This window comes from Mytilus trossulus, chromosome 5, assembly GCF_036588685.1.
Source record: "Mytilus trossulus isolate FHL-02 chromosome 5, PNRI_Mtr1.1.1.hap1, whole genome shotgun sequence".
NCBI lineage: Eukaryota > Metazoa > Mollusca > Bivalvia > Mytilida > Mytilidae > Mytilus > Mytilus trossulus.
The window spans coordinates 9371093-9387243 of NC_086377.1; the positions used below are offsets into that span (position 1 = coordinate 9371093).

The following is a 16151-nucleotide window of genomic DNA, read 5'->3' on the forward strand; positions in this document are numbered from 1 at the left end:
ATATATAAATATAAAGAATAATATAAAAAAGAAGATGTGGTATGATTGCCAATGAGACAACTATCCACAAAAGACCAAAATGACACAAACATTAACAATCATAGGTCACCGTATGGCCTTCAACAATGAGCAAAGCCCATACCGCATATAGTCAGCTATAAAAGGCCCTGATAATGGTTGCTTTGAAAGTCATATTCCTATACACCCCCAAAAACTTTGTATTGAGGGGGAGGGGGACAAAAGTACTATATCAGACCTTTTTTGGCCCTTTTTTTTAGAAACATGTGGCACCAGAATCCCAAATTAAAAAAATAACCAAAGTAATATGCCAATAAAATGTGTAAACATTTCATAAGGCTCTATTAATTACCCAAATTAGACACAAAACCATAATTTTATTGATGGATAACAGACCCATAACCTTATAACAATGTACAACCACAAAATATTTTGAAGTCGTATGAAAAAGGGAATATAAAAACTAATAAAAACCTTATAATCTGTTTTTAGGTAATGCTTTGCTACCACCAAATTATCCAGTGTTTTCTTCTTTTCATCCAAGGTTAAATCTAACTGTTCTACAGTTTCTGTGAGATCTGTAAATGCTCGACTTCCCTCAGAAATATAGTAGTCAAGACCCTCCATAGCATGTCTGACTGAAGCACTGCAGTCGGTCAAAATCTTGTACATAGAACTTGTGCCTGCAAATGGAATTAAAATAGTTTAAGAAGAAAAAAAATAACACCAATCTTTGACAATATTTCACATGAAGTGTATGTATGTAATGAACATAAATATGAAATGAAGCCAGCTTTGTACTAGTCGGACAAGCTGAACCTGATCTTTAACTTAATGCTACCACACAAGGTAACAGTCTACAGGAAGACATGCCACCCCAAGGCGAGCATGCTACCACCAAAAAGGGCGGTTAAAAATAAAATGTTTTTGAACATTATATTTTAAGGTAATCCAATGAAATGAGATTAGCCAGGCCCCGGCGCCATAAAACAATTTGAGTAAAGTTTTTTTACTCAGCCTGAGAATTTTCTCAACTTTTTTATTCTCAGCAAAATACACCGCCATAAAAATATTCTCAGATATTTTTTTACTCAAAGTTAAGAATATTCTTAAATATTTGAGTAAAGCCAATACCATACTTAAGTAAAAAAAAATCTTACATGTTGATATAGAATTAAATGTCAATAAGGTTTTTTAAGGATTCCGAAGCGTATTAGAGACTTATAGTAAACATAAATGTGGTCTTGAAATTTTTGTTCAAAGTAGAAATTTTGACATTTCAAATCTTAAAATTTCTACTTTAAATGAAATTGTATCCGAAAATACATAATATCTTACAGTTGTGTGATAGCATATGAGAATCGAAAATTTGAGTTGATAACCCCATCTTTGTTATTTGGTTGTAGCATATTTATCTTACCGAATTTTAAAAGAGACCTAAAAAAAAAGCAACCAATTAAACAGCTTATCATTGTAGATACTCCTAATCTGGTAGTATTATGCATTATATACACCGCTTGTATATCAGATCTTTTTTTGAATTACCTAAGATATACAAGGTGATTTTCAGAGTTGATAATACCCCCCCCCCCCTTCCTCCAAATTGAAAAGAAAGAAAGAAAGAAATGTGCAAAAACTAAAAAAATAAAATAAAAAGACAGAATAAATGGGGTGGTAAATTTGATGTCCATTTACCAAATACATGTATAATCATCAAATATACCTAATGTCACCATATCTACCGTTACTATCTCAGATATTCAAATTATTAGCCTTCTGAAGAAAGTTAAATAATTCCCCCCCCCCCCTGTTTGGTGTTTGGTTTAAAACAGATCATAATCAAAATTGATGAATGTATCATTTGTGCAGCATAGTGACAGATTTGGGGGGGGGGTTAACTGGGTAGAATCGTCGTATATATGTCGTTGATACAGACAATAATATGCACGATCAGAACACAAGAATTTAACAGAAGACATTTCTTACTGAATAGAGTTAAAGGACCAATAGAATTACAGAATACGGGAAAATAGAACCATCAACTCCCTTTTCCCCCTTATCAAGACCCTCATATATAATTGTGACTGATAGTTTTGTTTGTTAGATTAAACAGTTTTTATTTTCGAAATTTTTTTTTTTTACAAGGTGTTGTTAATAAATGAACATGATGAAATGACCAATATAATATGCCATGCCTTCTCACACGATGTCGTACTTCCATTTTCTCTTTCTGACTGGGCAATATGATATTTAACTCAGAGCAGTTTTACTACTTGCATAATTGTTAAATTGTATTTAAACTATTAAATTCTGTATTAATATCTCGAAATTCAATATTAAAAACAAACAAATTGTTTTGTCGAAAACATTTTTCTATCACTTTTAGCATTAAATATAGTGGCAGCTGAGGGTGAAACAAACATTTTATTTTCTCAGGGTCAAAAACAAATTATTTTTTTCTCCTAAAACTGAAAATAAATTAAAAAAAAATCCCCACCCCCCAGAAAATCAAATGATTGCTACCTAAAAACTTCTGCCTTTTTTATGTATTTTTGTTTGTTTGTTGGTAGCTCTGTTTTACTTTAATAAACAAATGACTTAAAATTGTTACATGGTGTCTTCTTATGTCGTCTGAATACATTATGAATGTTATTGATCCGTAATAAATGTTTATTTGGCATGCCATACGTGATAGAAGTGCGGACGTGAAAGAAAGCACTCTTCACATAAACTTCAACGACTTCATTTAAACTGTATTAAAAAAAATTATGAGTAAATAAATAAATATTAAAATCAATATATATTTATAAGAAGGTACAGGTAAATAACTCAAAATATTTCAAGAATTTTATGTTATAATTTCAAATAATTGCCCACTATATACAGTATCCTGTGACTTTTTTTCCATAAACAGATGCTTACAAACTTTACATTTACCGATGCTTACAAAATGCTACTTGTCGTTTTATCTATCATAGATTTATTTTTATGTTTTGAATTATTGCTAAAGAGATAAAACTAAGTTTTAGCAAAATTTTGGTATACTTTTTAGTTTTCAAACACATATTTTACCGCTTACATCACTGAGAAAAAAATTCTCAGCAAAGAAAAAAAATTCTCAGCTAAGAATATTCTCAACGTTGAGAATATTTTTTATGGCAGATGAAAAAGTTCTCATTCTTAGCTGAGTAAAATAATTCATTCTGAGAATATTTTTTTACTCAGAAAAAAAAAGTTTTATGGCGCCGGGGCCAGAAAACCTTAAATTTTGTTAACAAAATGGCTGACGTCATCAGCAAACATACTAAATTCATAAAATTCAAACTGTTAATGCAGAATTGTAATCCAAATGAAATAAATACCTAAACGCTGAATGTTTTCAATCTCACAGAGCTGTGTATACTGCCTGATGATTGTTGCAGGGGCAATACTTCTGATTACATTTGGTGTTTGAATGAGTTCTCCAGTTGAAAGCTGTAATGTTTTTTCTCCAATTGGTAAATCTTTGATCAAGTGGTTCGAAGTAATGAAGTCTAAAAAATGGTCAAGCTGTCCATCATTTATTTTTGAACGAGGAATCTTTGATGTTTGTGCAGGAACACCTAAACCAATATTTTGTGCATGCTTCTTAGCAGAATAAAACTTGTAGTGAGATAATCCTGGTATACTGGCACTGACTTCTGCAAAACTGTAATCATTTGTTGCTATTGATAATAATTGTCTCCTCAACGTTGAGGTGTTTGCAACCATGTATGAGCTGACAATAGCATCCAACAAAGAGCTTGTGGTTTTATTTTTGTCATTTTCTTGCTCTCCAAAAAGAGATTTTTTGATGAACTCAGAATCATCAGGACAAATAGTGTTCAGTAGAGCAGTTATACAAGTATTAGCTTTTGATAAATATCTTCTTTGTGTTCTCTCACTTGACTTCTCTAAAGATTCAGTTAGACACTTTACAGGGCTTATGTCACATGTTTCCAAGAATTCATTGAATTTTCCAAGTCTATCAATTCTGATAACAGATGCTTCTGTACCCTGACTATCAGTATTGCAGTAACTTTCAGTTTCAACATAACTGGTTGTTTCCTGACTTGATGATGTGGAAGCATGTACAGCAAACTGAAAATAAATGTTATTTTAAAAATATAAATAAAATTCACAAATTTTATTAAATGTGTGCCTTTGATTAATACAGACAAAATAATTTTAATGCTATATTTATTTAACATGTGATGTGTTTAATGGGACTTGAAAAAATTACTGCTGAAATAACAAATGCATGCTTTTCTTACTATGAAGCTTGTATATAAATTGGAAGTCAATTAATTAACAAATAAAAAAGCTAGAATGTTTACAAATGAAATTCATTAAAAAAAACAATCAAAGGGCAATAACCCCTATAAAATAGGAATTTCCCAAATTTGAACTTGGCCAAGAGATTTTCACTTAAATGCTTGTTTGTAAGTTTGAAGTCAATCAGTTAAGAAATAAAAATTCTTGAGTGCTTACAAATTCAGGCAAACAGAACCCACATTTCCATATATATCCTCTACATTATACAATAATTTAATTTTGGATGTAAAGTGTCTTCTGATTGGCTGGCATAATTTTGTTATGAGCCTATAGACATAATTTAGTCATGTGACCGTGACGTCATCAACGTTTTTTCATGGTTTTCAAGGTTTAAAATGGAATCTAAATGGAATTTAGAATTAAATTATAAGAAATGACTGTAATATTTTTTCTGTCTATTCAAATAACAGAAAAATTTGGTGCACACTGTTAAACAACCTGCTACGCGTGTTATTCAGTGTGCACCAAATTTTTTATGTTATTTCTTCAAAGACAAAAAAAATATTACAGTCATTCCTTAAATGTGCCGGGAACAAAAGTCAGATTGAATAAACAGCTTTACGATCAGAGTGATCTCAAATGAACCAAATTATCAAATATGCAGTTAGTACATTGAAAGTTCTTGAAATCTTTTAGTCTTTAGCCATGACGAAAAGGAGATGCTTCATCTTGTTGTATAGGGCTAAGATACGGTTTGTGGTCTCGTTATGTAGCAAAATAAATTCAGAGTAACATTCAACATATAGACAATTTTTTATATAACTTCCTATTCAATAGAATCAATTCAAACATCATTTATCGAAAACATGATGTCATTCTGTTAACGTGGACCCAACCAGCATATTTAAACCCAAGTCAAAGTGAACTGCAGTTATTTAGCAGTTTATTAGCATTCACAGTTACCAAATATAAGGCAATGATTAATTTGCATAAAGGCATTCCAATTGCATTCCGTAGCTGTTTCTTAGCAGTTTATTTAGCCTTCACAGTTCTTTGGCAGTTATTTTTAACGAAAAATTTAAATGAGATCTGAATATTCATGAGAACTGCTATAATAACAGCTATCAAATAATGAATATTCATGATAACTGCTATAATAACAGCTGTCAATAATGAATATTCATGGCAACTGCTAAGTTATACATCCTAATATGGTTTTATAAACTGCTAATAACTGCTGTGGAATGCTATCAGATCTGCCAAAAGTTGCAATACAAAAAGGTGACACACGAAACCGGTAATCAATATACAGTGTACAAGATACGAAAGCAAAAATTATTAAAATTCTAATATTTTACTGTTAGTCTTTGTGAAATTTCAAAAAGTTGTACTTAAGGTAGCTCCCGACACTAAGGGAGATAACAACGTTTTACTGATGTAAAACTGGTTCCCGTTAAAAAAAATAGGATATATCGCCTGTATATCTAGGTCACGGTAACAGTTCCGATGTCGTCTGTTGACAACGTGTGTAAACAACTTCTAAGTTACAGCTCATCGCTCAGAAGAAAGGAAGGTTTATCATAAAGGATAAATACATGCGTTCTTTTAAAATAAAGAATATGAATAGCTTCAGCCTGAAAGTTCACACAGTATTGAATGATTCTCAACTTATCCAATGTTATCAGGTCATATGATATAAGTTTTCGGAACTGGAAGTTGGAGAAATTCGGCATCCGATCACAGTGATCTTTCGTATGACGAAACCTGGAAAGAAGGTCGACGGCTAGCTCTGGCTGATCACCTACCACAGAATATGTTCGTTAAGAGTAAATCCCCTGCGGATACTGTCTGTGAACGGAAATACGAACTTCAAAGCTTGAACCAGGAGGGCATTTTGTCCATATTCATACCATATCGTTGTAGCTGCAGTGCATGTAACCTGCATATCATACACGTTTAACAGTGTAGACACGAGGGAAAACATGGGACTGGTGAATTTGTTATCAATTCAAAAGCTGTATATGGTAAGAGTTCAATTTTCTCCTTATTATATTTTCTCTTTAAACATTTTACTGGGTGGAGAAGGTGTATGGTTTCATGTCTTGAATAAATGAACCTGCCCCACACCTCTCTTTTTCTTTCTTCAATACCCCTCTATTATGGTCTGGGGTTTATGTGGTTTGAGGGTAAAAAGCTTTATTTTGAGGGGAAGTGCTGCCCAAATTTTTTATGAAGCTGAACTTAGTAATTTTTCTGGAATTTTGCCCCTGGAAGTTATTTATCATTTTTGCAATGAACACAAAGACATCTATACATAAGGGGCTTTTTAGTTTTGCATTCAAAAGGGGAGGATTAATTTGTAAATACTTATTTGGTAGCAATTATATAACCATAAATAAAATTAGAATTGAAAAAGTAAACAAATGCAATCACAATGATTCATTCACAAAAATAATGTTTTACAAACTTAAAATATTATTAGTTTTCTTTATTTTATAATCAGAATTTTCATGTTAAGTCATCTTTTGCATGTAATCAGAGACCAAGTGGTCTTACATATGTAGTAATTTAAAAACACCTAGAATGATGTGTATGCAGGATAATCTATAAAAGCAAAAAAGAAAATTAAGAAGGGCACCCACCCTCATTCCACATTAGAAATGAATATGAGTCTGTGATCTACATTGTATATGTATAAGAATAAAAGTAAACATGAATTCACAATCATATTATGTAAATATAAATTGAAAAAATAATTGAATATCCCAAATAAAATTATGAACTCAAGTCTGAATAGTTTATAGTTTGTCTTATTAACCAATACAGGTGCAGACTGACATTTCATATCATATTTTTCAGGAATGATACATGCAGGAATTTGTGCCACACATTTCAACAATTTCCTTAATGGATTGAATGTACTTTTTGTGAATTCATCAGACATACTTAAAGAAAAAGGAGAATGAAACTTGAAAGAAAATATTTGCAGTTGCAAAAGAATCCTGTAAATAAATTCAAAACTCAGCAAAAGAAGAAACAGTTTTAAACATGGTTAATTTAATGAATAATTGGAAGGTAATTAAAACCTTTAGTCATATACATGTGTAATTTCAAAGTATTTTTTGATAAGTAGATATAAAGTATAATGAGGACCATAATTATATTCATATTTGCACTTACATGTAAGCAGTCATAAAAGTGAATTAACAGATCTTGGTAATAATTTCAAGTTTAGGGTCAATATTTCGAAAACAATTTTGTGGTAAAGCATTGTTATATATACTTGAAGACTTTCATGTATAGAACATGACAGAATTTGTTTCAACAAAAATATTGAACTAGAATTATTACATTCAAATTTATTTAATGAATGGCTATTATTTATTTTGATTTTATTGAAACATAAAACTAATTTTTGACTCTTCACATTGAATAATCCGCGAAGCGGATTATGTAAAATGTGAAGAGTCAAAAATTAGTTTTATGGTTCAATAAAATCAAAATAAATTATTGCCATTCATTATAAATAAATTTCTATCAAAAATAAGGCCCAAAGAGCTTTTTATTAACAATAACAACCGTACACACATGTTGGCGAATGAATACACAATGTCAGGGTGGGCGTGTCGCTATCAAAATTGACAACATTGAAAATAAAACTAATAATTTTAACCAATCAGAAGACAGTAAAAACACCAAATTTATTTATTAAATGAAAACTATATTAACAGATTAATGTATAATTTCAACAAATTTAAGGTAACCTATTTGGTTTTGAAAGCCTTTATACATATGATTTTGCCATGTGATTATGGACTTTCCAAATTGATTTTCCTCTGAGTTCAGTATTTTTGTGATTTTACTTTTTATTACAAATTTCATTGTTAACAGCCTGAGTTTCCAGTTAATTTTAAATGAATATGTTTTAGCTATAGTATTTGAACACTGCATGCACTTTCATTTTTATATATATTATATATACATTTGTTTATTTAATTTTTGTTATATTTGTTATCAATTGTAGGTCTCATTGTCATCATTTAACAGCAGGTTATTAGCAGCAGTTTTTCAGAAAAATGAAGGATAGCTGTCAATGGTAAATACATACATTTTAGGATAATTACATGTAGTTACCTTTGAGAAAAAACTTAGGTTTCATTTGAGACTTTTTAATCTGATAATGGTGTTTTTCAGGCATTTACAACATTTTTTTGTTTGGACAATATATTTAGTCCACTCAACTATAAAATGTAGGATCATGTAAATTTGTACACAGATCTCACTGACCTACATTTTCCACTTCACTGACTTTGGTAACATTAAAAATCCAATTTCATATACAACAAATGTATATCTCAGCAACTTAAAGGTGTCAGATCATGCAAACTTATATATACTCTCAGAGTCTCAGTTAGTAACTCAGCTTCCAGACAAAAGAAGGTCACAGTGATCACATTTTACACTATTGATTTGTACTGTATTTTATATCTTAAATACAAAGTATATAGTCAAGACTGCCATTGGTTCTTATGTGCCACAATTATGACAATGAAGATAACTTTGTGATGTAGATAACTTATGTTTATCACAAACTTGGTCGCATGCTGCATATATGCAAATTTATACCAAAAAGAACAGTTCAACTGTATTGATTTAAGGTAGACAGTAAAGGTCACACCTATTAAATATACATGTAGACCTTGAATTTGCATTGGACACTATAATGCTGCCTATAGCATATATATATTGTCAATTATTGCATGCCAAAGTGTCATTGTACACAAAACTAAAACCACTCAAAAGGATGTCCATCATATGCAGAAGCAATATAAAATGCATACCCATCAGCTGAACTAATTATTGCAATCACTTCAAAAACCTGGCCATATATCTTATTATAAAACGCTTAAGGAGTACCTTTGTTAGTCAGGTATAATACAATCTTTTTAAATTGATGTTGTAATGCATGATTGGATTAATTTGCACTCACTGAAATAATATATTGATTTAGTAGTTTATTTGTATATATTACACCTTTTCATTACAAATAATTTATATTTCAGGTAAATGCAGCATCAGAATATTCCCCAGGAAAGTTTACTCAGAGAGTTTGGGAAAGTATGAATAAGAAATTAGAGAGGGAAACAGATAACCAGAAAACAAAGATTTTAAAAGAAAAGAATTGCCACTATTAGTAATATGATATATCTGACTGGGAGCAACATGTACTATTCAATATGGAAGGATTAACAATTTTGACTGAGAACAAAGTGAACTCTAATAATGCTATGACTATCAATCAATACTTGACTGAATCAGAGGAGTAAACTATTTACATATTTGTAAATATAACAGTTATATGTTTGCTTGATTATTGAGGCATTCAAAATAAAGAAAGTTGAAAAACCTTTGAAAAAGTTATAATTTCATAATTTTTTGGTTATGTTACTATGACAACTGAAATATATAATGTATTATCATTATGCTTCATCAACTTAAATCATTTATTGAGGAAAAGGTGACAAAGTCTTTTTATCCATTTACTTGCACGACTGTTATCTATGAATCGATATTTAAAAAAAAAAAATATTTGGTGATTTTTGCTAACTTCTGACTAATTTATTTTGCTCATTTAATACCACAGTAATGCTTATATAAGCTGCATTATAATGTATCATAGTATTTGTTTACATTTACATAGCAGCCATGTGCTGTTGCTCTTAAATCATGGGATTTTATTTTCTATTGTCTGTTGGGTTGTAACTCTTGCACATCAGAACAATGCAAAAACTTGAATTTTCCAACTTCGTGTCCTGTTGCCATGGTAACCGTTGTTCATAGAAACAAAATAAATGTTCTCATTTCATTGCCTTGTGAAACTGTATTATTCTGTGTTAGTTTAACAAAGAATATGACAACATATGTCACACTTTGGTGAAGTTTGGTCACCGATGATGAATGATATACAAAAAACTGCTGGTGATCACTGTTTCGTTAGGGGTCACAAAAACGTTTTTGGGGCAAAAAATAGTCTGGTGACCCATATTTTTTTTTATTTCTTTTCAAAGCTCATTGTAATGACCATCTTATGTCAAATTAAAAAAAATATTCATTGGACCATTTTTTTGGAAATTTAAGAAAAATAGAACTTTTTAACAAAATCTGTGTTTTTTTTTGTGGTGCAGTGTTGATGAAATTGTAGCCGAAATCAATTAAAATGAATAAAACTGCCACTATTTGTGTTTTTTTTTCATTTTAAATAATAATTTTGTAATAATTGTAAAACAAACCTTTCAAAATACTTTCAAAGGCTTAAAAAAAATCCAGAGTTTCTACATCAGGTATGTATTTATGCATACACGTGATATACCAACTTTGGCGACCGTTACCATGGAAACGAGTCTGGTGACATACTATTTTTAACTCAAATTTTTATAGAGGCCATTGCATAGTATATGTATGCAAATTTTAAAAAAAATTCAATGGGGGAAAAAAAATTACTATATCTGTAGGGTGCCACCTTAAACTTATATTTGTAATTAGAGCAGTAACTATCCAATCTAAATACAGACTTAATTTTAAGGGAATGTAAACAAAAATGTGAGAAGCACTTACTTAAGCTGGTCTTAGACCCCTTATTAATTATGTTAGTGGCCGTAATGATATAGGAACAATTAAAAAAGCACTTTAATTATCAAGACTTTTAAAAAAGCAACTTATTTAAGAGATATTACTGCTAAGAGGCTAATTACTACCTGACTAAGTGATTTTCAAATTAGAAGTTATTTCATTTATCATTATTTTATTACCAAACATACCAAATGTACTGTTTTTATTCTATTAAATGTGGACCAAAAGACAACAGTTATATCCTCTTTCTCTTTTGGAATTTTAAACAAATAAATTCTTGATACATGTAATATATATTATGTTTCTTTTTTATGAAACAAACCTAAAGTAAAATTATATATTATAAATTAATTTCATTAAATGGATTGTTTGGACAATTTTAACCAATCAGCTATTCACAGTCTACTGGTTTACCTCCCCCTTTTTTCAACTCTTGAATATGATAAGATTGTTTTTTTTAACAAAATAATAGATTAAAATAATATTCATATCTATTTTTTTTCAAATATTACTTCAGCTGTAAGTATATATATATGCTAACACTCTATTACAATCCTGTTAACATCAGATATTCTATTTAAATAAACAACAATCCCCCTTTTTGGGGCTTTCTGTATGATTTCTGTTTCCCCCTTCAAAGTTATGTCAGAATTGAGAATATACACAAGCATTAACTATAACTTTCAACTTACTGTACTGCAGGTGTGTAAAAGTATTCAATTCATCCCAAATTAAGCTTATACTGACAAAAATACACTTTTTCACTAGCAAGTATTTCCACACAACATGGAGCCAAAATGCACATTTGAAAATGATCAAATTATCTTCAAATAAATGTTTAACTTTAAGCTGAAAACATAGCCAGATCCAAGCATTTTTATAACAAAGATTAATAGGTCAACTGCTATCGAACTGCTGTCATAACTGTTGTCCCGACTGCTAAGAGGAATGCTAAGATGAATGCTAAGACGAATGCTAAGCCGAATGCTAAGACGAATGCTAAGCCGAATGCTAAGAAATGGTGAAATGTGGCAGTTTTTCAAACTGCTATTAGATTGAATGCTTAGAACAGCTAAAGGACTGCTAAAAATATGAAAAACTGGTAAATAACAGCCAAAAAACAGCTAATAATAGCAGTTCAGTTTGACTTGGGAAGGCTGTGAGTGGGCCTACTTTATCCTATCTAGCTTTAATACTGCAAATTTTGATATCAATGAAATTTTCAATGATACTTACATTATATCCTGACTATTAAGTCGATGAGGTCTGAGATTATACTGTTCTTCATATTGATAGCTACATGTATCACCAAGGTTGTCACTGTTCATCAAACACTGCATAAAAAAAATGTTTACTTATATCAGATGATAAAGTCTTTAAAAACATAAACCACAGTAAGCTTATCCATTAACAGGCTATCAGGACTCTGTTAATTTTACGTTTGTTTTTGTTCCATCATATGTCATGTTCAACCCTCATGTGCCAATTCAACAAAAAATTTTGATGAGTTTATTTGTACTGAAAAAATGGGATAACACAATTTGCATAATGATATATATTTGCAATATATATATGACTAGAGGTTTTAAAGTACTGAATGAACCCACATATTCAATAATAATAATGTTAATATTCTGCCGTTGCTTATTGCACTAATATTGATTGTAATTTGTACATAGTTCAAGTTTTCAATAAAACTATGAACTGTAGAAGAAATTAATACTACATGTACTATGCACTTTAAAATAACACACATAAAACTTGAAGTATCATTTTTTTTTCTCAATATATATATTAAAAATGCTGAAGTATACTGAATGTCAATAGAAACACAACACCTACATGTACATGTATTTTGCATTGAATAAAAATTCACTGTCAGATCTTCTAACAAAATTCGTCTGTATCTGTCATTTTTCTCAGTTCAAAATTGATAGAAAAATTAACCCAACCAAATTTTTGTTTAACTTTAATGTAATATTCAACAAATATTTTAATATCTTTTTAATAAAAATAAATTGGGAGAATCATTATAAATTATTTTGGTATTCAGACTTTCAGTGCAAGGGTAAACTATTTGAATGTATCATGATGTTTGATATACCCCTTTATATGACATGTATGACAGTAGGACTGATACAATTAAGCCCATTAACGGATAGAGATACCATACATACATGTACATTGACTCTGAATAAAATAATAGCATGTACTACCATTAAAACTTACATAAGAATTTGCACAAATTTCAGCCACGCTACATGAAGTGGATTGCCCACAATAAAGGGTCTTTCTGCATCTTGGACATATTGCTGAAACATACAGTTCAAATTAATTTTTTTATAAATAAAGATACATTTTTAGTATATATATGCAAATTAAATAGATGTTTGTCCCATAAGAGAAAAAAAATGAATTTAGGAGAAATGGATTCTTATAAATTCCTTATTAAGTTTATAGTACACTACTGATTGTGACAAATTTAAATATTTTGAAATAAAACCTTATTTTTTGCTGTTTTTGCTGAACTTATTCTGTACCTTTGTTGTTGACAGGTTAAGCTACATGTTTTTGGAGAGAAATTATGTTTCTTGTTTACTTTCTTCAAACATCGGTAATATTTTGGGTAGGGGAAAGAAATGAATAAAATCATGCAATGTAAAGGTGTTTTTCCTTCTTTGATAACTTTAGAAACTGAAAGATTTCAGCTATTTATGCAATATCCTGACTGTTCCTTGTAAATTTAATAATAGGTCTCTTATTTTGGAAATAAAAGACATTTCGATTTAATTTATAATGGTCCAGTATTGCCTGGGAGGTGGGTTGGGGTCCACTTCAATACTTAATTGATAGGGGGTGCCGCTGGGGTTCTGTTACCCTACCCTTTTCATATAATTTAAAAAAGCTTAAATCAAATACCCTTTGCAGGGGCGGTTCCAGCCATTTTAAAAGGAGGCGGGGGGGGGGGGGGGGGGGGGGGTGTGTTCCAAACCCAGGACAAAAAGGGGTTAGGGGTTCCAATTACATGTCCCCATTCAAATGCATTGATTGTCAAAAAAAAAAGGGTTCCAACCCCTGGTCCCCCCCTTTTTCTGGATCCGCGCCTGCTTTGTAGGTTTTTTATGGGGAGGGGGGTAAACTTCTGCAAATTTAGTATATCTAAAATCAATTTTTACATATATATCCCTATTGTTCAATCAATTTTGCCCAAATCAAGTTAAGAGGGGGGTGGGGGTCAGTGAAAAAAAAAAACACTATGTGAATTAAGTTTTCTATCCTACATTGAACTTTTGATGTTATCCCCAAGCTGGTTAATAAATATAAATAACAAATTATGATACTAAATTATAAAATTAGAAATCATTTTAATTATTTTACTTACGAGTTCCAACTGGAACTATGATTCCTGTTCTAGCATGAATCTCTTTCACTTTTTCCAAAGATACATTTCTGTCTGCCTTTACCCCATACCATCCTCCATATATTTTGTTGTCTTTGTTGTGAGAGGAAATTATATCAGGTATTCCACATATCTTTGATTTGCAACCTGCTTTGTTTTTATTCAAAAACCTGTGAAAATGTTCACTGCACACTTGAAACTTCTGTGTAATATCACTTGGCAGTAGACCAGCCTCAGTAAGAACAATGGACTGCAATTCTGATGACAAAGAAGTCAGTGGGGAATTTTCACCTACACATTCACATATCTGTGAGCTTTTAAAGCTACAGAAGGACATGGTTATTTACAGACCATAACTATTGTTTTAACACTGACTGTTGATCACTGATATCGTCTGCAAAGTTTCTCCCATTTGTGTATACTTCCTGTGTACATGTGTGCTTTAGATCAGAAGAGTTCTACCAGGGGAGATAACTCTATATTATCAATAATGAATAATGAAGATTTTCTTAATACTTTTTTAAGGACATGCTTGAATATCCCATTCAATTTACAAGTTTACTTGGTTATTTATATAATAAAGATTATTTTTAGGTCAGATAGTACTTTGAAATCAGTGTGGAAAGAAATGAAAACATCTACAGATTTTAAGGATCTATGGAACACTGTAGAACCACTAAATTCTTTAAAATGTAGAAAACCTTGATAAATCTGCATATTGGCCTATTAAAACTTTTGAAAACATTAAAATAAGCTTGGAGAACATTTTTCATGACATTAAGCAGTCTTCAAACAAAAATTTAACAAGATTTTAATTACCTTTATTTTTACCTGAAAAGTCATGTTTCCATGGCAACAACAGGGTGACACATTATGATTATGGAGTGGCAAATATTTTTTTTTTGAAAATTAACACATTAAATGTATTGAGGTGAAATTTGGTGGAATTCTGTATCATGTCATGGCCAGCTCATTTTTATACGACCGCAAATTTTGAAAAAAATTTCGTCGTATATTGCTATCACGTTGGCGTCGTCGTCGTCGTCGTCGTCGTCGTCGTCTGAATACTTTTAGTTTTCGCACTCTAACTTTAGTAAAAGTGAATATAAATCTATAAAATTTTATCACAAGGTTTATGACCACAAAAGGAAGGTTGGTATTGATTTTGGGAGTTTTGGTCCCAACATTTTAGGAATTAGGGGCCAAAAAGGGCCCAAATAAGCATTTTCTTGGTTTTCGCACTATAACTTTAGTTTAAGTTAATAGAAATCTATGAAATTTTGACACAAGGTTTATGACCACAAAAGAAAGGTTGGGATTGATTTTGGGAGTTTTGGTTACAACAGCGTAGGAATAAGGGGCCAAAAAAGGGCCCAAATAAGCATTATTCTTGGTTTTCGCACAATAACTTTAGTTTAAGTAAATAGAAAATAATGAAATTTAAACACAATGTTTATGACCACAAAAGGAAGGTTGGTATTGATTTTGGGAGTTTAGGTCCCAACAGTTTAGGAATTAGGGGCCAAAAAGGGACCCAAATAAACATTTTCTTGGTTTTCGCACCATAACTTTAGTATAAGTAAATAGAAATCTATGAAATTTAAACACAAGGTTTATGACCATAAAAGGAAGGTTGGTAATGATTTTGGGAGTTTTGGTCCCAACAGTTTAGGAATAAGGGGCCCAAAAGGTCCAAAATTAAACTTTGTTTGATTTCATCAAAATTGAATAATTGGGGTTCTTTAATATGCCGAATCTAACTGTGTATGTAGATTTTTAACTTTTGGTCCCGTTTTCAAATTGGTCTACA

General features: G+C 30.8%; 2 protein-coding genes and 1 long non-coding RNA gene across 3 annotated transcripts in view; 2 read left to right on the forward strand and 1 right to left on the reverse strand.

The window, feature by feature from the left end:
- Positions 1–16151, forward strand: part of LOC134717569 (E3 ubiquitin-protein ligase TRIM71-like) — a 60343-nt gene that overhangs the window by 13342 nt on the left and 30850 nt on the right. The window lies entirely within an intron of this gene.
- Positions 5733–9961, forward strand: LOC134718508 (uncharacterized). Its single transcript, XR_010107396.1, has 4 exons — positions 5733–6335; positions 7171–7386; positions 8336–8407; positions 9375–9961. It is a non-coding gene; the product is annotated as an uncharacterized LOC134718508 (long non-coding RNA).
- Positions 12897–15190, reverse strand: LOC134719397 (uncharacterized). The gene is made up of 2 exons (XM_063582399.1): positions 14324–15190; positions 12897–13253 (listed from the first exon to the last, which is right to left on the reverse strand). Exons 1-2 carry the CDS (start codon positions 14676–14678, stop codon positions 13093–13095), a joined length of 516 nt encoding a protein of 171 aa, XP_063438469.1. The 5' UTR covers positions 14679–15190; the 3' UTR covers positions 12897–13092.